This window comes from Trichechus manatus, unplaced genomic scaffold, assembly GCF_000243295.1.
Source record: "Trichechus manatus latirostris isolate Lorelei unplaced genomic scaffold, TriManLat1.0 scaffold00049, whole genome shotgun sequence".
Classification (NCBI taxonomy): domain Eukaryota; kingdom Metazoa; phylum Chordata; class Mammalia; order Sirenia; family Trichechidae; genus Trichechus; species Trichechus manatus.
Window position 1 is genome coordinate 1518883 of NW_004443985.1, and position 23387 is coordinate 1542269.

The 23387-nt window shown below is 56.7% G+C and overlaps 1 protein-coding gene across 8 annotated transcripts in view; it reads left to right on the forward strand.

Annotated features, from left to right (window-relative positions):
- Positions 1 to 533: 533 nt before the first annotated feature.
- Positions 534 to 23387, forward strand: part of SCN5A (sodium voltage-gated channel alpha subunit 5) — a 95311-nt gene continuing 72457 nt past the window's right edge. For 5 of the 8 annotated variants that reach the window (XM_004377313.1, XM_004377315.1, XM_004377316.1 and 2 more), the window contains exons 1-5: positions 534 to 862; positions 3532 to 3650; positions 13608 to 13697; positions 13927 to 14055; positions 21139 to 21230. In XM_004377313.1, the coding sequence (XP_004377370.1) occupies positions 590 to 862; positions 3532 to 3650; positions 13608 to 13697; positions 13927 to 14055; positions 21139 to 21230 (703 nt within the window). In that variant the 5' untranslated portion in view covers positions 534 to 589. Of the gene's footprint in view, positions 863 to 3531; positions 3651 to 13607; positions 13698 to 13926; positions 14056 to 21138; positions 21231 to 21355; positions 21448 to 23387 lie in introns of all 8 variants that reach the window. The other 3 variants (XM_012555822.1, XM_004377314.1, XM_023732213.1) reach the window with 1 other exon arrangement.

Sequence of the window (23387 nt, forward strand, 5' to 3'; positions counted from 1 at the left end):
GCTCCCGGGTCCTCTGAGCGCCATCCCTGTGGAAGGGACAGGCTTGAGGGGAGGGCGGCACTTCCCCCTCACCCACGTGGTCTCCATCATTCATTCAGTCATTATTTGTTCGGGACCTCTGCCGGGGGTCTGGGATAAAAAGGTGGCAGGCCCGCCCCGGCCCTGAGGCCCGTCCCACGTCAGTGCAGGGTGGCTGGCACCTGTGAGAAGTGTCTCGAGGGATCCTAGTTAAGGAGCCAGAAGGTGTGAGCGCTGCCCTTCGTGTGGAGTGGCGCTGAGTGCAGGTGTTTCTGTGACACGCTCACTCGTGCCCGGTTGCGTCCAGACATGCTTTTGGGGTGTTTGGAAAGGGAGGAGGCTCTGGGTTTATCCAGGTCTCTGTCGGCCACTTGTGGCTGCCGAGAAGGCTGGGAGCCTGTGTTCTGGGAGCATCTTTGCAAACGGTGTCTGTCTGTCTGTCTGTCTGTCCACCAGCGCAAACTCTCCCTGCCCCCAGCCCTGCGCTCAGCCTCATGCCCCGCGTCTGTGTCTTCCAGCCACCCCACAGGCAGCGTGAGGAGAGCCTGTGCCCCAGAAGCAGGATGAGAAGATGGCAGACTTCCTGTTACCTCGGGGCACCGACAGCTTCCGCAGGTTTACCCGGGAGTCCCTGGCGGCCATCGAGAAGCGCATGGCAGAGAAGCAAGCCCGCAGCTCGGCCGCCTCGCAGGAGAGCCGCGACGGGCTGCCGGAGGAGGAGACACCCCAGCCTCAGCTGGACCTGCAGGCCTCCAAGAAGCTGCCCGATCTCTATGGCAACCCGCCCCGCGAGCTCATCGGGGAGCCCCTGGAGGACCTGGACCCCTTCTACAGCACCCAGAAGGTGAAGCCGCCTACCCTTAGGTGCAGCCTCCCACCTGCCCAACACAGCAGACGGGGAGAGGCCCTTGCTCCACGTGGGCTCTGTTTGGGCAGGCTCCCCTGGGCTTTGGGGGAGTGAGTCCCTGGTGATCTGGACTCCGATCACCTTAATTTTGGAGTTCTGACATGTTGGTTTGGTGCTGTGACCCAGAGGGGTGGCCGCACTTGAAGCCTTGCCTCCTTGTGAAGGAGCTGCGTGGGGGCTGTCTGTGGTTAGATTTTCACCCTGGAGGATGTCTCTGGGTCCCCTGTCGTGTGTGAATTGGACCCCAGGGCACAGCATGTGGGTCCCCTGCTCCTTGAGGGCAGCATGAACCCCCCATGCCCCTCTCCTCTGGCAACACAGAGAACTCGCAGGGCTCGGCTGGGCCTGGGTGGCTCAGGCCGGGGCCGCAGAGCACCTCCCTGGGGCTTTGTAGGGGACAGTGAGACCATGAAGGCCAGTGGGAAGTCTGACAGGGTAGAAGGGCAGGTCTGCTGGGGTGGGGTAGTTCTGCCCCCGTCCCTCCTGGGTGTTGGGAGAGGAGGTGGCCTTTTGACTGGGGCAGCGTGACCCAGGCTCCCTCCCAGGTGGATGTCTACCCAGGAGGCAAACCCCCACCCCGTCTCAGACCCCTGTCCTGGCCTCGCCTCTCAGGACCCTGTTCATGGGCATCCACGTGCACCCGGGGCTCCTGCGGTAGCTTGGTCCCCCCACCCAGCCCGCCGCACTTCCAGGCCTCACTGCTGGAGGAAGGCGGGTTTGAATTCGGGGTGCGGCCTTCCCCCAGCAGGCTGGTCTGAGGAGGACTGTGGCGTTCACCTGACTGTGGTTATTCCCGGGCCGAGGATGCCTTCGAGAGGCAGGCGGGTCGGTGTTCACAGTGTGAGTGTGACACGCGTGACAGTGAGTGTGAGCACGCGGCAGGTGTGAGCGCTGCATCTGTGTCACCCGGCGCCGAGCGTGTCACTGAGGGTCAGAGACCAAGAGCTGAGGGCGGGCCTGTGCTCGTGTTTGCCACGCTTGTGCACACACGTGTAAGCATGAGTGGGTGTGCGTGTGACCATGGGAAGGGAAAGCCCCCCGCTACGCTTGCAAAGGTCGGAGAGGCGGCCTGGAACCTGGTCCTGCTCCCAGGCTTCCACCTGGTTCAGGTGACTCAGGTAAGGCCAAGGTCAGGGGCTGGGGCCACAGCTGGGGGCAGGTGAGGCTGATAGTTGGGATTAGTCAGGGTAGGTGGGCTTAGGTCATGGTTGGTCAGAGCTGGACGTAAGCATTGGGGTTGGGGTTAAGGCCATGGCTGGTGGTCAGAGAGTAGGTGGCCATCAGGTTGGAGTTGGCTGGGATCAGGCGGGAGTCATGGGTCAGGCGGGGGCTCAGGTTTGGACCGGACATTTGAGAGCTGGTGGCAGTTCAGCCTGGGAGGAGTCAGGAACTCTCTCTCTTCTGTCCCTGTGTCCACCAGCAATGCTATAACAGTGGCCCTAGGGTGATTGTGGCGTCTTAACCTTCTGACTCTCCTTGCTGACCCCTGACCACGCTGCCCACAGCCGTAGCCCCCCACCCCCAGAGGCTCCATGACAGAACTTTGAGCCCTGATATGTCTGGTCAGCCCAGATTAAATGGAACTTGTACCACCAGCTTCATGCTTGGAGAAGCCAGACTCCAGAGCTGGGCCCACCTCAGCGGTGCCTGCCACACTACTGGGCAGATGGGGCCTGGGCAGACGGGGCCTGGGCAGCTAGGGCCTGGGCAGGTGGGGCCTGGGCAGATGGGGCCTGGGCAGGTGGGGCAGACTCCATCCTCAGGGCTGCCTTTGACCTCGGCTTCCACCTGGTGTGCACCGGCCCAGCCTCAGTGTCTGCTCCCATGCCCCTTTGTGCTGTGTAGACGGAGCCTTCTGCAAGCTTGGGCTGCTCATGATTCCTCCAGGGGAGACTCTGGGTAGCCTGCTCTGGGCTGGGGTGGGCCTGTCATCAGTCCTGGACTCAGGAGACAGAGTTGGGAACGCGTGTACATTTACCTCATGCCTGTTCCTGCACCCTTGACCCCCTCTCCCCCATCCTGTCCCCTTGTGCCTGGTGGGGAAGCCTTGCAGGGCAGGGAGGGGTCAGGCAACGGAGAAGGGGAAGGAGGAAGCGTCAGTCAGCTTGGCCTTTTTGGTCTCTGCGATGATGACAGCGGAGCCCTGGTGGCTTGGTGGTTAAGAGCTAGGCTGCTCACCAAAAGGTCGGCAGTTCAGATCCACCAGCCGCTCCTTGGAAGCCCTGTGGGGCGGTTCTGCTCTGTCCTGTGGGGTCACGATGAGTCGGAATCGACTGGACGACACATAACAACAATATGATGACAGCTGGGCTCATGAAAGGCCAAAGGCCCCTTCTTGTCAGGAACCGTAATTTTGAAACGAAATCCCAACCAACCTGACCTTCCCCTACATCTAACTCCATTCTCCCTGTGGGTGAGACAACAGGGGTCTATGGAGCCCTATGCTGGCTGCTCCCCTCCCCCCATCCCTTCCCCAATCCCTCTCTTCTTCCTCCCCCTGCCCCACAGCCAGGATACTAGGGCTCCAAACCAACAGCGTCTCCCCACCAGCCTCTCCACAGGGCCCAGGGGCCACCCCCTCACCTGACACCGCTCTCTGTCCACAGACCTTCATCGTGCTGAATAAAGGCAAGACCATCTTCCGGTTCAGTGCCACCAACGCCCTGTACATCCTCAGCCCCTTCCACCCCATCCGGAGAGCCGCTGTGAAGATTCTGGTACATTCATATCCTTTGCAGCTAGCCCCTGCCGGGTGCGTCCGGGCTTGGGGCCGGGGGTGGTGCAGGACCTCAAGCCAGTAGCACAGTGGTCCCTTGGGAGCTGGTTAGACATGCAGACTCTTGGACCCTCTCCCAGACGGTCAGAACCAGCATCTGCATTTTAACCAGACCCCCAGAGTTCTCGGGCACAGGAATGTTTAGGAAAATGCCATGAGTTTCCAGGAGAGAGACGTCCTGGAATCTAGACGGCTGAGGGTCCCAGAAGAAATGGGGCCTGCCCCTATCTCCCTGGATCTGAGACAGTCTCTGAATGTCACCTCCCACTGCACCCCCTCAGCCCTCCACCCCCTAGCCACTTGCGGGGACCTGCAAGCAGGTCGCGGGGCCCAGCCAAGGAAAAGCCGTTTCCTAGTGAAGAGGCTTCCAATTGGGTCACGCTCAGGATCTTTCAAGGGAGGCAGCACTTCTTTGATTAGCTGTTGACAGCACGTTTATAGCTTTCAGAGGATCTCAAAGAACTCTGGTTAGCGTTAAATTATATAAACCACGGCCTAAAACACTCCAGCCTGCAGAGGGAGCACTGGGAGAGATGTGTGGAATGAGGGACATTGACCCATCTCGAGCCCCTAGGATGCTTTGGGCCTGGGGGCGCCCTTTGCCTCCCCCTCATCCTGCCTCTCATTCAGGCAGCATGGGGTTGGGGTGGCAGCACCCAATCACAACTCTTCTCTGGACTTCAGAAAAAGGACCCCAAGAGGGAGCCTCTGGCTGTAGAGTCAGGAGTCTCATTATCTGCTGTCATGCCTGGGCAGCCTCTCCTTGGACTGTGGCTACCGAGGTGGGTGTACACGCCATCAGTGCTGCTGGGCTCAGGACTCAGCAGTGCGGTTAGTTGTGGGTCTGCTGGGCTGACCTGACAGGGCTCCCCAAGGTCCCCCCTGAGCTCCCTCATCCGGATGGGCCTTTTTTCTGACACCGAGACAAAGGCCCCACCCATCAACCTCTAGGCAGGGGCAGGAGGCTCCTGAAAAACAGCCACCCAGTTAGCTTGTATAGACTGCAAGCCAGACAGATGCTCACAGATCAGGAGCTTCTCTGGTCCAGGGAGGGGTGGGGTTGCTTCTTCATGGTGTCACTGTTTTCTGTGCCCTGCTGCCTGGTCCTGAACCCAGGGGTGAATTCCAGGGGCCCCATGCCTCATTTGTTATCGGCATGTAGATGCATAGTAAGATACACGCATCCACCACACTTCTGCTCTCTCTTGCTCCAACTTGCTCCTTCCTTTCTCACGGATTCCTGCGGGGTGTGTGTGTGTGTCTGTGCCTGTGTGTATCTGTGTGTCTGTGTGTCTAGGGACACTCCCACGTGCAGGCCCCCCCTGTGCACCAACAGGGTGGTCTCAGGTGGGGCAGACAGTGTGGTGGGGGGGCTAGATTCAGGGGACAGCCTGCCACTCGAGGCGACAGTTTACTTTGTGAGGCACGAGGTTTAATTCTGAGCCATTCTGCAGCTGCTCCTGAGCTCCTGCAGGTGCCAGGCACTGGGCTGAGCGCCCTGGGGGCACTGAGCAGAGTATACCCTGCCCTTGTCCTTTGGGAATTTTACAGCCCCCACCCCTTGCCCTGGTGGCCCAGTGGTTAAAACGATCAACTGCTAACTGAAAGCTTGGTGGTTCAAAACCACCAGTGGTTCCGCGGGAGAAAGATGTGGCAGCCTGCTTCCATAGAGATTTACAGCCTTGGAAACCCAATGGGGTCGCTATGAGTCGGAATCGACTCATCGGCAGTGGGTCTGGTTTGGGTTTGACGAGTGATCAGACAGCTTTACACCAGCGGTTGTCATTCCTGCCAGAGTGTGGCCCTTCCTGGGGAGAAGAACGCAGGGTGGCAGGGCAGGAGGGCAGGAGTCTTCGCTCTGAGCCTCTCGTCAAGGATGGGGCCTCCTGAAAGCACGCTCCAGCTCTCACCTGGGGCTTCTCCTCCAGGTATCTAACCAACCCAGCGCTGTTGGCAGCCACAGCAGCCCCCAGGGATGCAGCAGCAGCCCCAGGTTCCTGCAAGGCCATGGCTGGGCTGTAGAAGGATGAGAGGCCAGGGAGGCAGGTGGGCGAGGGAGGCAGTGGGGGCACTGGGGTCCCCAGCCTGGGTAGAGGGTCCATTGAACTGTAGCTCTGAGGCTGTGAGGTTCTGGTTCCACCTGCAGGCCTGGCCCGGAGGACTCTGAGCCGGCCCGAGTCCCCCAGGGCAGCTGCCCCAGGGACGTGGCTTAGAGCAGGAGTGGGGCCCCATGCCCGGCTCCTAGCAGCTGCCTTGACTCTGCTATCTGGGGATGGAAGCACGTTGCTGGCCCGTAACAGCACCACTTAGTGGGCTGGGCTGGGGGAGAGATTTGTGGGGTTTGGGAGCAGCCCCTCTTGTGCCCTGAGCCAGCTGCATGGGTGCCTGAGGCTCTTTTTAGAATTGCTGAATCTCGAGCCCCACCGAAGACCTGCTGGATCAGATTCTGCGCTTTAGCAAGGTCCCCAGTGATTGGGTGCGCACTGCCGTAGGGCAATTGTCGGCCTGTGAGGGCTGCCTCAGGCTCACCTGGGGAGCTTGTTAAACATGCAGATTCCCAGCCCATTCAGACCAGCGTTTCCAGTGCGAAGCCCAGTAATATGCAGGCTCTCCCTGCCTTTCCTTCTTCTGCTTCTTTTTTTTTTGATTGAGATATTATTCATATAGGAGCCCCAGTGGCGTAATGGTTAAGCACTCAGCTGCAAACCGGAAGGTTGGCAGTTCAAACCCACCAGCCGCTCCGTGGGAGAAAAGACCTGGTGGTCTTCTTCCATAAAGGTTACAGCCCTGGAAACTCAATGGGGCAGTTCTACTCTGTTCTATAGGGTCGCTATGAGTCAGAATCGACGCAATGGCACACAACAGCATAATTCATATACTATAAAATTCACCCTTTAAAGTATTCGGTAGTTTTTAGTATGTTCTCAAGGTTGTGCAGCCGTTCAAAAAACAAAAAACCAAACCCATTGCCATCCAGTCCGTTCCGACTCGTGGTAACCCCATGTGGTCAGAGTAGAACTGTGCTCCATAGGGTTTTCAATGGCTGTGATCTTATGGAAACAGTCACCAGGCCTTTCTTCCGAACCACCAACCTTTGGGTGACTACCTAGCACAAACCATTTGCCACCACCACTAACTAATTTGAGGACGTTTTTATCACCCTGAAAAGTAACCCATTAGCAGTCACTCTGCATTTCTGATAAGTAGTCGGTTTTTGTGATTTGAATCGTGATCCTTCACTTTGCTTTCATTGTCATATCTACTAAGTCCTAAATGTGCAGAGTCTGTGCCCTTTAGGACAGCTAGGCTCTTTGGAAAAAGCAGGAGGGGCCAAGAAAGAATTAAAAAGGAGGCAGGGATGCAGTGCCTGCTCCCTAGGAGGCTGCTGCCGAGCCGGAGGGCACCTGCGTATACAGCCCCATCGAGACATTTGCAGAGGGACATGGCAGGGAATGCTGATACCTCGGCTGGGCTTTGCTCTCTGCTCCACGCTCGCAACGCATCCCTGGAAAGCTGCCGAAAAAGTAAATATGGATGTAGAATTATTTTTTCCTGCATATTTTTGTTATAATCCTGCAGGATGTGTTCCTGCGGGAATTAAATAAAAGAAACAAACTGGACTCCAGGCTGCACTGCAGGCATGTTCAGAAGAGCCTTCGTGTTCACACGGAGGAACACTGTGCCCTCCTGGGTGCACCGGGTCTGCTCACAAAATCCTCCCACGTTTCTACCAGATTCAAATGGGCAAATCAAACCACATGGTTTGGGATTGTTGGGTTTTGGTTTTGTTTTTTTTCATACTCATTTAATAGCACAAATGTATGAAAATACCCCCACAGTTAACTTCTCTCTGGGTTTTTTGACTCCCTGGGGGCTGAGGGCTTAGGCAGCCCAGGCATCAGGCATTTCCCCACCACCCGTGCAAGTGGTCCTTGCTGACATTTTAATCACGAGGTTGACCTGGTCCCTTTAAGGGGAGTGGGTGTTTGGGGACAATGTCAGGACAGGATTGATTCAGCCAAGCTCGGGCCTGGAGAGCTGGCGTTTGCTTCTGCCCACATGTGGCACCAGTTTGATCATCGGCCTGGAATGAGCAGGCTGTGCAAAGAGGTGTGCGCGGGCCAGCCGATCAGGTGATTCGTCCCTCTGGTCCTGGCTGCGTGCTAGGCTCCAGCGGGGGCCTGAGGTGCTAGGGCTCAGTCCACTTAGGAAGAGATTGCACACACGCAGGAGTGACCGAGAATACTGTAAGAGCCGCCCTCAAGGCGAGGGGATCCAGGAAGGGGCTCTGAGCAGGCACAAGGCAGAGACCCCCACGCTCAGCGTGGCTGGGTCTGGAAAAGCCAGCATGCAGGTGGGCTGTTCCTGTCATTTCCTGCTGTGGGACTCAGGCCGCGGCTGGCGGGTCTCAGAAGGGCTGTCTGCCCTGGTTCTTCCCTGTCTTGATGTTGGAGGGCTTCTCACCTCTGTCTGTGTCCAGCCGTGTTCTCAGGTCCAAGGCAGCTTGTTCACGCTGCTGCTGTCTGTAGAGGCGTAGGAGCTGTGAGCAGCCTGGCCAGAGCTGAAAGTGACTGCAGAAAGAGGGTCCGGATCTGTGTCTGAGTGGTGAGTCCCCCCAGTCCTCAGCCCACCCTGCTGTGCCATGTCCAGCAGGGCTGGCCAATTGCTGGAGGAGCCAGCCTTCCTGCTGTTTCAATGCCTCTTCCAGGAAGGCTTCCTGCCCAGCCCAGCCAGGGGCATCTCTGGCTTCTCATAGCTTCCACCTCAGAGCACTTCAGGGCTGTGACTGTGCTCCCAGGCCCCCATCACATTGGACCAGGCCTACGTGCTCAGTTGGGGCTTATTCTTGAAAACAACAGATAATTCCATTCCTCCTCCTGCGTGGTATCTCCCCACATTTTACAGAATGCTTTGCCTCATTTGGAAGGCTCCTGGGTGGTGGGAATGGTTTGTACTCATCTGCTAACCAGAAATTTGGTGGTTTGAATCCACCTGGAGGCACCACAAAAGAATGGCCTGGCAATCTACTTCTGGAAAATCACTTCTGGAAAATCATTTCTGGAAAAATCCTGTGGAACACAGTTCTGCTCTAACATGTGGGTCACCATGAGTTGGCAGCTGGTCTTATTTTGGTTACTTGGTTTGGTTTTCATACCTGCCCTGCGGGTGACAGTGGCCAGGCATCAGATGGCATTCCCATTTGGCACACGAGGGGCTGAAGAAACGTGACTTATGCAGGCCGTTCGGTCTGGAGGCGGGAGAGGGGACCAGGTGACCTTTGATGTCATTCTGCAGAGGTGGTACAGTAGGAGGTTCAGACGGAGGCCTGGACTGGGGTGACCAGGGGTCAGAGCTGGACTCTGCCTTTACCGGGTTTGTATCTGTGCAGTTTCCTACTGTTTCAGTGGCCTAAATCAACACGATTATTTTTTATTTTATTTTATTGTGTTTTAGGTGAAACTTTACAGTGCAATTTAGTTTTTCGTTCAAACAATTTAAACAAATTACTTTGTGACATTGGTTGCAGTCCCTGCAATGTGTCAGCACTCTCCCCTTTCCCTTTCCACCCTGGATTCCCATGTCCATTCGTCCAGTTTTCCTGTCCCTTCCTGCCCTCTCCTCTTTGCTTTAAGACGGGTGTTGCCCCTTTGGTCTCGTAGACTTGATTGAACTAAGAAGCCCCTTCCTCACGTGCGTTACTGTTCGTTTTCTAGGCCTGTCTAATCTTTGGCTGAAAGGTGGACTTCGGGAGTGGCTTCAGTTATGAGTTAGCAGGGTGTCTGGGGGCCGTAGTCTCAGGGGTTCCTCTAGTCTCTGTCAGACCAGTGAGTCTGGTCTTCTTTTTGTGAATTTGAATTTTGTTCTGCATTTTTATCCTGCTCTGCCTAGGACCCTCTATTTTGATCCCTGTTAGAGTGGTCAGTGGTAGTAGCCAGGCACCATCTAGTTCTTCTGGGCTCAGGCTGGTGGAGGCTGTGGTTCATGTGGTCCATGAGTCCTTTGTACTAATATTTTCCTTGTGTCTTTGGTTTTCTTCATTCGCTTTTGCTGCGAATGCACTGGGACCAATACATGTAACTTAGGTGGCTACTGGCAAGCTTTTGAGATCCCAGACGCTACTCACCAAAGTAGAATGTGGAACGTTTTCTTTATGAGCTATGTAATGCTAGTTGACCTAGATGTTCCCCGAGACCATGGTACCCAGCCCAACATGAATTTATCGTCTTACAGTTCTAGAGGTCAGAACCTAAAGTGGGTCTCACTGGACTAAAATCAGGTGTCAGCAGGGCTGTGCTCCTTTCTGTAGGCTCCAGGCGAGAATTGTTTTCTAACCTTTTCCAGCTTCCAGAAGCTGCCTGCATTCCTTGGCTCATGGCCTCTTCCATCTTCAATGACAGCAAAGCCCAATCAGGTCTTTCTCATATGCATCACTCTCACCCTTCTGCCCCTGCTTTTCTTTCTAAGGACCTGTCTTAGTCACCTAGTGCTTCTGTAACAGAAATACCGCAAGGGGATGGCTTCAAGAGACAGAAGTTTATTCTCTCACAGTCTAGTAGGCTACAAGTCCAAATCAGGGCGCCAGCTCCAGGGGAAGGCTTTCTCTCTCTGGTGGCTCTGGAGGAAGGTCCTTGTCATCAATCTTCCCCTGGTCTAGGAGCTTCTCAGTGCAGGGACCCTGGGTCCACAAGATGCACTCTGCTCCTGGCACTTGTTTCTTGGTTGTATGAGGTCCCCCTGACTCTCTGCTCACTTCTCTCTTTTATATCTCAAAAGAGATTGACTTAAGACACAACCTAATCTTGTAGATTGGGTCCTGCCTCATTAACATAACTGCCTCTAATCCTACCTGTTTAACATCATAGAGGTAGGATTTGCAACACATAGGAACATCACATCAGATGACAAAATGGTGGACAAGCACACAACACTGCGAATCATGGCCCAGCCAAGATGACAGATATTTTGGGGGAACACAATTCAATCCATGACAGGACCCTTGTGATTATGTTGGGCCCACCGGATGATCTAGGATAATCTCCCCATCTCGAGACCTTTAATCACATCTGCAGAGTCCCCTTTGCTGTATAAGTTAGCATAGTCACAGGCTACTAGCATTAGGACATGGTCATCTTTGGGGGCCATTATTCCACCTTCTACAATATCCTGGGCCTTAACCTCTGTGTGTGTCCGTAAAATGGAGACAAAGTCCCTGCCCTACAGGATTGTTGGGAGGATCAGATAAGTTAAGGGATGCAGAAAACAGAGCCTGACATCTTGGAAGAACTTAATATTCATTCTTAGTGTCCCAGTGTCTGTATTTCAGGGATTGCCTGGCTTCCTTGGTCGATGGCTTAGCCATGAATCTGCAGGAATGGGTGAGGGTTGGTTGAGAGGCTAACTGTCCAGTGGGGAAAGCCTCGGCAGGTAGCCTGGGTCTGGGGACTTTGTGTGTGTGTGCGTGTGTGTGTGTAAGGGGACGGGGAGAAATGGAGGGAGATAAGCTGGCCGTGGCCGTGGAGACTCACACAGGCAGAGAGACCCTGGTGATTATATTGCTGCCTGGTGGCCAAGGAGAAGCCAGGCTTTCCCAGCCACTGGCATTTGAGCTGAGCAGCACTGTCATCTCGGCCCTGGTTTGACAAAGGGGTCTTCCCAAAGCCTGATGCCCTCTCATCTCAGGCGAGATCGGAGAATGAATTGTGAATAGGGCCGGTTTGGGATGCAGAGTTCCTGAGGCAGATTACCTAGCAGGAGGGCCGGAGGCTTGGAGGGCTCCTGCCTTGTTAGATTCCTTTGAGGCCTCACCCCTCCCCTGCTGAGGCAGTCCCCAGGAGTTGGCACCCACCTTGGCCCGGCCTCAGGTCTGACTCCCTGGCCACCCCACCGAGCCTGAGGCTGGGCCAGGCTGTAGAAAATGGCAGAGCTGTGGTAGGGAGGAAATAGGCTATCCCCTGGAGCTCAATTAACACAGCTCCCGGGCAGCCTGTGGGAATCTCCCGCTTGGCAGCTGCTCCGAGTGGGGCTGGGGCGGGGCGTGGTGTCAGGAGCCTGGGGGATGCCTGAGGAGTGGGAGGCCCACCTCTCGGGTCAGGCTGTGGAAGGGGTTGGTGAGTGCAGCAAAGTACCCCTGTTTCGGGCCTGGACCCCAGGTGGTGCCCCAGTATCAGGAGGCCCAGGGTTGAACCCTTGCTCCTCTGGGGAGAGAAGGTCAGTCAGCTTCATCCAGCCTGGAGCACCTAGGATGAACAGCCTGAGAGCCAGGGACTAGACAGGGCCTGGGACAGTTCAGTTGAAGGCAGGGGCACACAGGACACCTAAGACAGGCCTGGCTCTGGTGGGAGACGGGCGTCACGGGTCAGCGAGCGGCCAGGCACCCTAACAGAGACGTCCAGCGTCCTGGGTGGTGTGGCTGTGGAGGCAGCTCCCTGACCGAGGAGTCAGGCCGGCTGCTCAGAGGGGCACCCCTGCCCAGCAGGTGGAGCAGAGGAGAAGGGTGAAGAGTTTGCACAAAGGCAGGAAGCAGCCAGAAAAGAGGGGCTTCTGTCTCCCCCAGGGTCCATGTGTCCTGACAAACCAAAAACCCAAAACTGTTGCCGTTGAGCCAATTCTGACTCATAGCAACCCTATAGGACAGAGTAGAACTGCCCCATAGGGTTTCCAAGGAGCAGCTGGTGGATTCAAACTGCCAACCTTTTGGTTAGCAGCCAGGCTCTAACCACTGTATTGCCAGGGCTCCGTGTCCTGACGGGTATGTTTTTCAGGAACCAGAGCACTTCTGAGAAGTCTCAGGCTGAAGCCCAGCCTCGGCTGCCCCAATACAGGTGGGAAGAATGGCGGGTGGGGGGCCTACCACCTGGCCTGCCCCTCCTCTCCTCTGTGGTCTGGGGTCCCCAGGGAACAGGCCCCACAGGGAGCCCTTCCAAAGGGGTGTTTCAGGTGTCTGGTCCCTGCTAGATCTGCTGCAAAGCTGGGGACGAGACAGAGACCAGCCTCGGTGGTGGCAGGCCAGGACAGACCGTGCTCCCGTCCCCAGTGTCTGTCCTGGCGGCACTGGCCTAGCAATGATGACCCCAAGGGCTGTGCCTTAGTCCCCTGGTGCTGCTGTAACAGAAATACCACAGGTGGGCGGCTTTAAAGAACGGAAATCTATTTTCTCAGTTCAGGAAGCCAGGAGTCCACATTTGGGGTATGCCTCGGGGTAGGGGGTATCCTTCTTTGTCTGTTTCAGCTTCTGGTAGCTGGTGATCCCTGGTACCTTGACAGCCTTCACGCGGCACCTGTCTTCCCCTGCTTGTGCTTTGTTTATCTGTCTGTCCTACTGTTTATATCACTCTGAAGTGATTGGTTTAGGACGCACCCTACGCTGATGTGGCCTCGTTACCGTAACAAAGCCAAGCCTATTTCCAAATGGAATTACGTACACAGGTATAACCACTGCCATCGAGTCAGTTCCTACTCAGAGCAACCCTGTAGCACAGAGTAAAACTGCCCTATAGGGTTCCCAAGGCTGCGGTCGTTACCGAAGCAGACTGCCACATCTTTCCCGCGGAGCGGCTCGTAGGTTCCAACCTCCAGCCTTTCAGTTAGCAGACGAGCACTTTAACCACCGCGCAACCAGAGTTCCTTTCCACAGGTGTACAAAAAAAAAACAAACCCATTGCTGTCAAATCGATTCCAACTCATAGCGACCCCATAGGACAGAGTAGAACTGCCCCATAGCATAGGGTTTCCAAGGAGCGGCTGGTGGATTTGAGCTGCTGACCTTTTGGTTAGCAGCCAAGCTCTTAGCCATTAGGATTTCAGCACATATTTTGGGGGGACGCATCCGATCTCTAGCAGGCAGGATCCAGGGGTGGCGGTGGTGGCTGGCCCCTGCACCGTGGCCTTTCCTTGACCCCGCGCCACGCTCTTCAACATGCTCATCATGTGCACCATCCTGACCAACTGTGTGTTCATGGCCCAGCACGACCCCCCGCCCTGGACCAAGTATGTCGAGTGAGTATCTCGGGGCCTCTCGTCCAGCTGGCCCCTCCCTGCCCTTTCCACACCATGCCACCACCCCAAAAGGCACCCCAGAAGAGGGCTGTGTCCAGGCCCAGGGACTCACCACTGAAGGGTCCTTGGCCCAGCCCCTCCCCTCTTTTGCCACTCCCCATCCTGGCAAGTGAGGGGAGCTGTGCCACGTGGGCAACCTGGCCTGAGGGCTTTGGCCGCTCCTCCCCAGGTACACCTTCACTGCCATTTACACTTTTGAGTCTCTGGTCAAGATTCTGGCTCGAGGCTTCTGCCTGCATGCGTTCACCTTCCTTCGGGACCCATGGAACTGGCTGGACTTCAGCGTGATTATCATGGCGTAAGTACCCTGCCTGCTTCACCAGGCTGTGCCATGCTGGTCACATGATAGGGTGCATGTAGCACCCCGTCCCTGGGCCACCCAGCCCTCAGCTTCCCCCCGTGGCCACGTGCAGCTCTGCTGGCAGGCTGCTTCTCCTACCGCTGTGGCAGGAGACATCGGTGAGGAGGCCCTCAGCTCATCTGGTGGGGAAAGATGGATCCAGAATAGCTCAGGCGTGCCATGGTGGTCAGGTCCGCTGGCTCCTGTGGGGCGCGACGGCCACCCTGTGCTCTGAGGACACCATTAAGATTCTGGTTTGGCATCCTCCGCCCTTTGCACCAAGAGAAACCAGTATTACAGCCTAAAATCCCCAGACCATGTCAGCAGCAACCTGATTCCAGGGTGACTAAGACTGAGACACCAGTAAAGAGGAGAGAGCTAAGGAAGCGAGCAGGCAGTCCCGAGAACCCACGCCAGGTGTGCCGGCCTGTCCGCTGCTGCTGCTCCCAGACGCCGAGGGGCACGTTGGAGACACCTCGTCACTCACATGAGCAGTGCATCCTTCCACCAGCCAGAGACGTTGGCTGGATGGGTGTCCTTTATCCCCATTTTACAGATGGAAAACTGTTGCCAGGGACATACAATGAGTCCACAGAAAATGAATGTGATCTCAGGCCTGCTGAGGCCCACTTCCCGGCGTAGGAGGAGACCCTTGCTGAGGATCAGTGCTGAGGGCCGCGCTCCACTCTGAGGGTCTCAGGCAGTGGATGCTGTGTTCTTGTGGGTACGACTGATCGGAGCAGGCCTCATTCAGAGTCATGTTCAGAGCCTTCTCCGTGAAGCCCTTCCTGAGAGCCTGGTGTGTGCAGAGAACTCAGTGTGTGCAGGACTGGACACCATACCCCAGCGGGGAGCGGGCTGGGTAAAGTTATGCTCCCTGCCATTCCACAGCCCCCCACAGTTTCCCCACCGTGAAAGGCCGATGTTGGGCTAGGTGCTTTCAGAGGTTCAGTTCAGCTCCCACTTCCTGGGATTTTTGGATTCACTGAACCCACCTCTTCGTGACAGAGTGTTTACTTAACCTCAGCCAAGAGCAGGGGGTGATAGGGAGCTTTCAAGCTGGATGGAAAACCAGGTGGTTAGAAAATGCATCAGAACCTGAGTTTCTAGATACACTAATGTGAGCTGACTCCAGCCCTCCACTTTACTGACGGGGAAACTGAGGCTCAGAGAGATGCTGCCACTCTCCAAATCCAGTATACACTTAGGTGTGGTGGGAGCCTAGTAAGCAAGGAGGAGGGCAGTGGGAAATGAGGGTGAGGTGGTGGGCTGGGGACAGACCACGCAGGCCTCATAGGCCATGGTCAGGTCTAAGTGTGACGGGAGCCACCATCTGATTTACATTCTTAAAGTCACTGGCTACTGAGTGGACAGTAGGCTGGAAGGGAAGAGTAGAAGCCGACAGACCAGTTAGAGGCTGTTTCAGTAGCTGGAAGAGAGAGAGAGATGGCGGGGACCCAGTGGAGGAGGTGAGACGCGGTCAGGTTGTGGATATATCCTGAGGGAAGGACCAGCAGGAGACCCCACCTCAGTTTTTGGCTTGAGCGTCTGGGTGAAAGGTGTTGCCTTTTTTCTGGAATGGAGAAGAATGGAGGGAGGAGCTGGCTGAGGGAGGAGGGGAATCCAGGGTTTGGTTTGGTTTGGGGTGGATTAAGTTTGAAAGCATCCAGGGAGAGATGTTGAGCAGGCAATTGGATATTCAGTCTGGAGATAAGGAGAGGGGTTCAAGGCACAGGGAGAAGTTTAGAAGCCATCAGGGTCTACATGGTGTTTAAAGTGAGGAGGCTGGGTGGATCTCCAAGGAGTGTGTGTAGCCAGAGAAGAGAAGCAATCTGAAGACTTCCATGTAAGACGCTACAGCATCTCAGGTTCGGGAAGAGGAGGAGGAGCAGGTGGAGAAGAACAGCAGGAACTGGCCAGCAGAGTTGGAGGAAAAGCGGGAGAGAGTGGTGTCTTGAAGCTGACTGAGGAACACAAGCCAACTCAAAAAATGCCACGAAGAAGTTGAGTAAGGTGAAGACTGAGAATGGACCGTTGGATTTGACAACGTGAAGGTCACTGGTGACCTTGACAGGAGTGGTTCCGGTGGATCAGTGGGGCATCACCGATTGGAGGGTCCAAGAGAGAGTGGGAGGAGCGGAGATAGAGCAAGCATGGATGTCTGTTTTGTAGGCTGTACAACCAAGCAGAAGATGAGGTGGTGGCCGGAGGGGAGTGTGGAGCCGGGGGGGACTTTGCAAGCTGATGAAATTACCCAGTAGAGAGGGAGAGTTTGCTGATGGAGAGAGGAGGCGAAATTGCAGGAGCAAAGTCCCTGTGTTGGCCGAGGGGGTGGGAGCCAGCGCCCAGGTGGGAGGCTGGCCTGAACTGCAAGGAAAGAAGGCAGACCTCCCGGTGAACGTGGAGAGAGACGGAGAGTCAGAGTCGGTGATGACAGAAGGAGGGATCTCTCTTCTCATTGCTTCTGTTTTCTCAGTGAAATAAGAAGCAAGGTCAGCAGCTGAGAACATGGGGTGGGGAGGCCTCTCTGCAGTGTGAGGAGAGACAGGGAGTCCTTCATGTCAGAGCTAAGAGGTTGCAGTATTTCTGAGAGTGAGGTAGGGTTGCTAGGCTGGACTGAAGCTCCGGAGTGCTCCATGTCGGAGGACAGTGCCCCATGGGACCCTGAGGGCCCAGTGTCATTGGGAAGGGGCTTTGGGCAGAAGAGAGGACACGTCTGCCTGAGCCATCCTCCCCTCCCATCCTGGGGCCTGAGCAAGACTGTGTCACCACAGAGATGCTCCCAGACCCCAGAGAAGGGCGTCGCCTGGTTGAAGCAGGAGCCAGGCAGGCTCTGGCCTGTCCTTAACCTGTGTCTCCAGGATGCGCTCTGCGTGACTCGGGCCTGGGGTGAGTCCTCCTTCCCTGTCCCGTGGGAGAATCCCTGTCTCATTCCCCAGGGCGCCCTACCGGGAACCCTTTCCCCAGCTGGTATCACAGAGGAGCTGTGCCTTCTTCTTCAAGCCTGCCTGGCCTCTGAGCCAGAAACGGTACGTGTACGTCCCGTAAGGCTTCGTAGGCCCATTGGAACGTCAGGGTTTCTCCCTCGGCCCGGACTGACTTGGCAGCTTTGATTGACAGTGATTTCTGCTTTTGATTATGAAAACAAATTAATCACTGCCTCTGAAATGTATTCTGCTATCGACGCCAGGGGCTCTTACCCACTGCCGTCAAGTTGATTCTGACTCATAGTGACCCCATAGGACAGAGGAGAACTGCACCATAGGGTTTCCAAGGACGGCTGGTGGATGTGAACTGCTGACCTTTGGACTGGCAGACGGGCTCTTAGGATAAGAAGTCTTTATCAGTAGGAAACGTTCATTTAATCAAACCTCCCCACCTGCTCTCCATTTTACAGATGGAGAAACTGAGGCTGAGAGAGAGCCCACCGCTCCCCCAAAATCATAGACTGAGTCAGCAGCCAGGCTGGGACTGAAATGTCTCCTGATTCCTAACCACGGGCTGGACGGGAGAGACACCCCCAAATCTGACATTTCTGACCAGGTTTCCCACCCAATTAAGAAGTGGTGGGAGGGTGGAGGGGTGCAGGGAAGCCCGCCAGGCTCAGCTCCTCCAGTGGCCCCCCTCCCGGCTGGGCATTACCTGCTGGTTAGCACAGCCTCCCACCTTCTGGGGTTGTTATGGAAACCAAACCTGGAGGGGAAGGGAGGGAGGGAGGGCAGGGAGGAGGGGAGAGCGTCACTGCCATCGCTAGCCTCATAGCTAATGAGAGTTGCCTAGCAGCCCTGGGAGCCTGGCTGGACAACGTGCATTGAGTGGGAAGTTCACACAGCACCAGAGAAGGCAAGGGGTCTACCTCTGGCTGCACAGCAAGATAGGGGTGGGGCAGGAAGAAGGCGAGGGTCTGCCCCTCCTCATGACTCCTCACTCGGCCTCCCAAATGGCTCCCCCGTACGCTGGGGCTGGTGTGATGGGGCGGAATTCTCACCCACCACCCTCTTCTCCTGTGGCGGGGCCTACGATCCCACCCCAGCTGTCTGCTCCTGCCAAGCAGCTGGGCCACAGCAGAGGGGGAATGGCCTGGAAGAGGGTTTTGCCTGCCCTAGAGGGGAAAGCTCCAGCCTCACCCCGTCACTGCTCAGGCTGGTCCTCTGCCAGACAGGTTCCATCCTGCCTTGCCATACTCAGGGGCCTTCCAGGAGGCCTTGGTGGGGTCTAACATGGGAAGAGCGGATCTCAGGCTCTGAGTGGAATAAGCGATGCAGCCCCCCCTCCCAGAGGCCCCCCATGAGGCAGGCCCCCCCAGACACAGCATGCCCTCAGGACCACCAGCCCCCTCCTGCTCTCAGCCACTCAGTCGGCCTTGCAGGCCTGCTGGGAGCACAGATACCATCCTCCCAATTCTGTCACCAGCCCGACCTTGTCACCTTGGGATGCGGTGCTCAGGATCAGCTGCTCAGGGGGCAGAGGATGAGTTGGGGGCAAGTACTGCGCTGGGACATGGCAGTGGGGCAGGTTCTACACCAGGGCAGGCAAAGGACAGGCAGAGTCTAAGCTGAAGGACCAGGGCACAGGAGGGTCTGTGAGGGACAGCTAGGGAGAAGCAAGGACAGTTGGTTCCCTCTCTGATCTGCTCCACTCACTCCCTGAAACCAGAAGAGGCAGCCTCAAAACCAGTGTCCCAAGCAAGAAGGAGCTATTGTCCCAGGCCACCCAGGAGACCAGCAGCAGGAAACAGGATCCCAGAGCCTCCGACTGGCCACAGCCATGGCTCCCGTGTAATGGCAATGCCGGCAGTATCCCAGGCTCAACTTCAGAGTCCCGGGGCGGCACCACCTCTGGACAGAGATTCCAAGCCTGAGAGAAGAATGTGGGACAGAGGCCTGAGGGTCTGCGCCATCTCAGAGAATAGAATAGCCATCAAAAGTTGAGCAGAAACTTGGATCAGTTTAAGAGGTGATTTCTGCTCCCCACTGGAAGGTAAGGCTGCATCTGGCTTCTGCACTGCAGACAGATGTGCACCCTGAAGTGACCCCAGACGACAGAATGGATGCCACAGCACAAGAGGGTCTGGGCGAGCCAGAGGCAGGAAACCTCTAGGAATGTGTGTGCGGACTTCTCATCTCTGGAGGGATGCCGTGGGTGAGCGGATAGGAACGCTGTCCTCGGAGCCTCAGGAAGATGTAGCCAAAGGGCCCCATGCGTGGATGGAGAGGAAGTTGGTTTCAGCCCCATGTCAGAGCTGGACTGGGCTGGACCCATTGACCTCAGACACCACACAGTTTGAAGGGGAGTTCAGACGCCCTGAGCAGAGCGGAGGGGCTTGCAGTGCAGACTGACTGGCCGACTGAGTCCAGCACACTGTCAGCCCACCTTGGCATTCACCCGGCGTCACAGGGTGGCCACCCTGGATCTGATGTCACTCAGACACCCGAGTCAGACAGATGGCTGAACATCAGACATCCTGAGTCCGATGCCCTTTGTTAAACATCAGACACCTTCGGTTAAATGTCAGGAACTTTGGAGCCAAAGTCCTTGGTTAAATATCACCAGTCCATTGTCTCTGTCCCAGTGGCCTCGGTCACACTGTCCATCAGTCTCTCAGACATGCTTGCGGTCACGTGGCCTGGCCGCTGCATGTCCTCACACCTTGCTTGGGCAGACCCTGCCCCCCGAAACCGGCTCTTCCTCTGTCTGTGGAGGCCAGGGATGGGACGACTGTCCAGGCTCCAGGTGTGAGCCCCACACCACCCAAACTTGCTGAGCACCACTCAGACCACGCAGGGCGGACCGCTGCGGAGGGTGAGCCCCACACCACCCAACCCTGCTGAGCACCACTCAGACCACGCAGGGCGGATCCCCGAGGAGGGTGAGCCCCACGCCACCCAACCCTGCTGAGCACCACTCAGGCCTCACAGGGTGGACCCCCGAGGAGGGTGAGCCCCACGCCACCCAACCCTGCTGAGCACCACGCAGACCATGCAGGGCGGACCCCCGAGGAGGGTGAGCCCCACGCCACCCAACCCTGCTGAGCACCACACAGACCACGCAGGGCGGACCCCCGAGGAGGGTGAGCCCCACGCCACCCAACCCTGCTGAGCACCACTCAGACCACGCAGGGCAGACCCCCGAGGAGGGTGAGCCCCACGCCACCCAACCCTGCTGAGCACCACTTGGGCCAGGCAGGGCGGACCCCTGAGGCGGGCTGGTCGCCTCCCGAGGTCCCTCCTCCTGTGGAGACAGATGCAGGACTGTCCTTGTGGGACACCAAGGGTCCTGGGGTGAGACCATGGGTGGATTCCTGGAGGAGGGGCCAGCGTCACCTGGGACCCCTCATCCTTCTCCTTTCTCTTGTGCTGGCCGCTGGCTGTGAGCAGTTGAAGAGCTGGGTGCCCAGCAGCCTCCCGTTCATCTTCCAATGCCTCTGGGGAACTCAGGGTGCTTTCCCCTGAGTGCTGGAGCCATGTCTCCCTCGTGACTCCAGGACCTCCTAAGCTGCTCCTTATATGGCAGATTGTGGCTGGAAGGGGCAGCCCTTGAAGACCCAGCCACCCCCGACTCCCCGTGGTGGTCTCCGCCAGGGCTTCAGGGTCCCATGGTTGGAACAGCCAGGCACTTGCTGAATCTCTGCCCCCCACTCAGCGACCAGACTACAGAAGATACAGAGGAAAGAAGGACCAGGAATCGCCTTGTTTCCTCCGTCACCTTAAAGGAGGCTCCTGGCAGCAGTGCTTGCCTCTTGGCTCTGGCGTGTCCCCAACCTCAGGCCCTGCCATATGCCGTCCCCAGTGGCACCGAGAATGCAGCAGGTTTTTTATGGGACCGTCCCAAGAGAGCTGCCTGGGAGCTGCTGTGTGGACACCTGTACAGCACCCACACAGAGGTCCCTGTGGCAGGAGGTCGAGATCAGGAAGAAAACCTGGGGGAGTCCCGGGACCACCCACTGCCCTCCCCACGGGAGTCAAGAAGGGAGAGGGCTGGTGGGGAGGGCGGCCTGTGGTTCTGCTTTGTGATCCCGATAACTGTGGTTTGATTCTGCAGGTATGTATCAGAAAATATAAAACTAGGCAATTTGTCGGCTCTTCGAACTTTCAGAGTCTTGAGAGCTCTAAAAACTATTTCGGTTATCCCAGGTAAGGTACCAGGCTGTCCTCTCGGGCCTCAGCCACAAGCGACCCTCTCTCTCTGTCCCCCCCCCCCACCTCTGGCCCTCCTCGCGTGTTGTCACTGTCTTGTGTGTGACTTTCCCTTGTTACAGATACACAACTGAATTTGTGGACCTGGGCAATGTCTCAGCCTTACGCACCTTCCGCGTCCTCCGGGCCCTGAAAACTATATCAGTGATTTCAGGTGAAAATCAGGTTAAACGCCAAGGCTGGAGGGACGCGCCCGGCCTCTCGAGCCCCCTGGGAGCCAAGGCGGCCCTCGGGAAGGCTCCTTCGGATGTGCCTGTCACCAGAATACCTTTCCCAGAGCTTGGATGTAGGGGCTGCAGGCGGTGGGCACAGCTGTCCCCCCAAAGCCTCAGAATGGGCTTCAGACTGCCCACCAGAGTCCACCCTCACAGACACCCCGGGGGGGTTCAGAGCACCCCATGGCAGGGGCTGCAGTTAAACCAAGCTCCCGAGACAGAAAGCCAAATTCTTCCCACGATAGTCCATTTCTTTTCCAAACTGAGCTCAGCTATTTGAGTGGCTTAAAAGCTTGTATGTGAACTGCATGAATGGCTTCAGCCTGAAGCATTATCCTGTGATACGGAAACCGAAAGAACTGTGTTTGAGGAAAGCCATGTACACACAGAACCAACAAAGAAAACCCTGGCGCTGTCTTTCACAGCTGAGTGCCCAGCCCCCGCCTTCGACGCCCTCTGATGATATACGGCCCAACAGGAGCCCCGGCACCCCTTTGTGAAACAGAGCGTAATCTGGGGACAGGTGTCATCAGGCCTTGGCGTCTAACAGCCCTCGCTGCGTGGTGCGGTAGGGGGTTAGCAAACCATGCATGTAGCCTCAGGAAGAGATCTTCCTTGACAGATGTTGGCAATTGTACCTGGGAAGTCTCCAAAATCCAGACGGCCTCCCTAGAAAGCCCTTCCCGCTCCCTCGTCCAGGAAAGCTCTCAAAAGACTCGTGATGATTTCCCAGCTCACATTGTGTGATACGCTGGTGCTGAAGCCGAGAGCCCCCCAGAGGGCTGTTTTATCCCAAGTATTTTTCACTCTCCCAGATTAAAGTGAGTCCAAGCTCGGATATCTCCCTGCCGTGAAGAAGCTGCTCTTGGAGCGCCTGAGCCCAGGGTTCCCTCCAAAGCCTTTTCTGAATGCGTCCGCACTCGGAACTAGAGAAGGCACTTCATGTCTGAAGGTGGTGGGAGAGGCCAGATACCACTCTTCTGGGGAGGTGTTAAAACGCCAGGGAAGAATTAGGTGGACCAGATGGCTGCATCCCTTCCTGATTTGGGAAGCAGGTAGTTCCTGGGCCCTTGGCCTGTATAACTGTTGCTGCACCCAGGAAGATGGGGGCCTGGCAGCCTGGCTCTCAGCTCCCTGCAGAGTTCAGACTCCCCCCAGTGGGTTAATCACCCTGTAAAAGGAGCCTCCCCTTACGCTGTGTTCAGACGGAACGCTCCTCCTGGCGTCTGTACCCACTGTGGTATGAACACAGGACCCACTCGTCCCCTCCTTGTGGTTAGGTGCCATCAAGTCGGTTTCGACTCGACTCATGGCAACCCCATGTGACAGAGTACAACTTCCCCGCAGGGCTTTCTAAACTGCTATCTTTCTGGAAACCGATCTCCAGGTCTTTTTCCCACAGAGCTGCTGGGTGGGTTCGAGCTGCCAGCCTTTCAGTTAGTGGCCGAGTGGTTAACCATCACACCACCAGGGCTCCTTTGTCCCCTGTAGCCCTCCCCCACGAAAAAGCAGCCCAGACCCCTGCCAAGAGCCCAGAGCCAGTGAGGCAGCCTGCACCCAGCCACTGTCATGGGACCACACCATTGACAGAGGTGTCACTGGGTCCTGGCACACACATAAGAGGTCAGAGGCCTGCCTGTCCTCTGGAGTCCCGGGGACAGCCTCCCAGCACACAGCCCGCCAGGGTGTGGATGCACACACTTGCACAGTGGTTAAGAAAAGGTGTGTTCCAGTCCCCTTAAAAAGAAAGGCTTACAAAGGAAAACATTTCTCAGTCCTGGGGAAAAGAAGGAAGCCCCCCAGCCCCAGCACCCAGACCCAGACCCAGACCCAGACCCAGCCCCCAGACCCAACCCCAGACCCAGCCCACAGCCCCAGC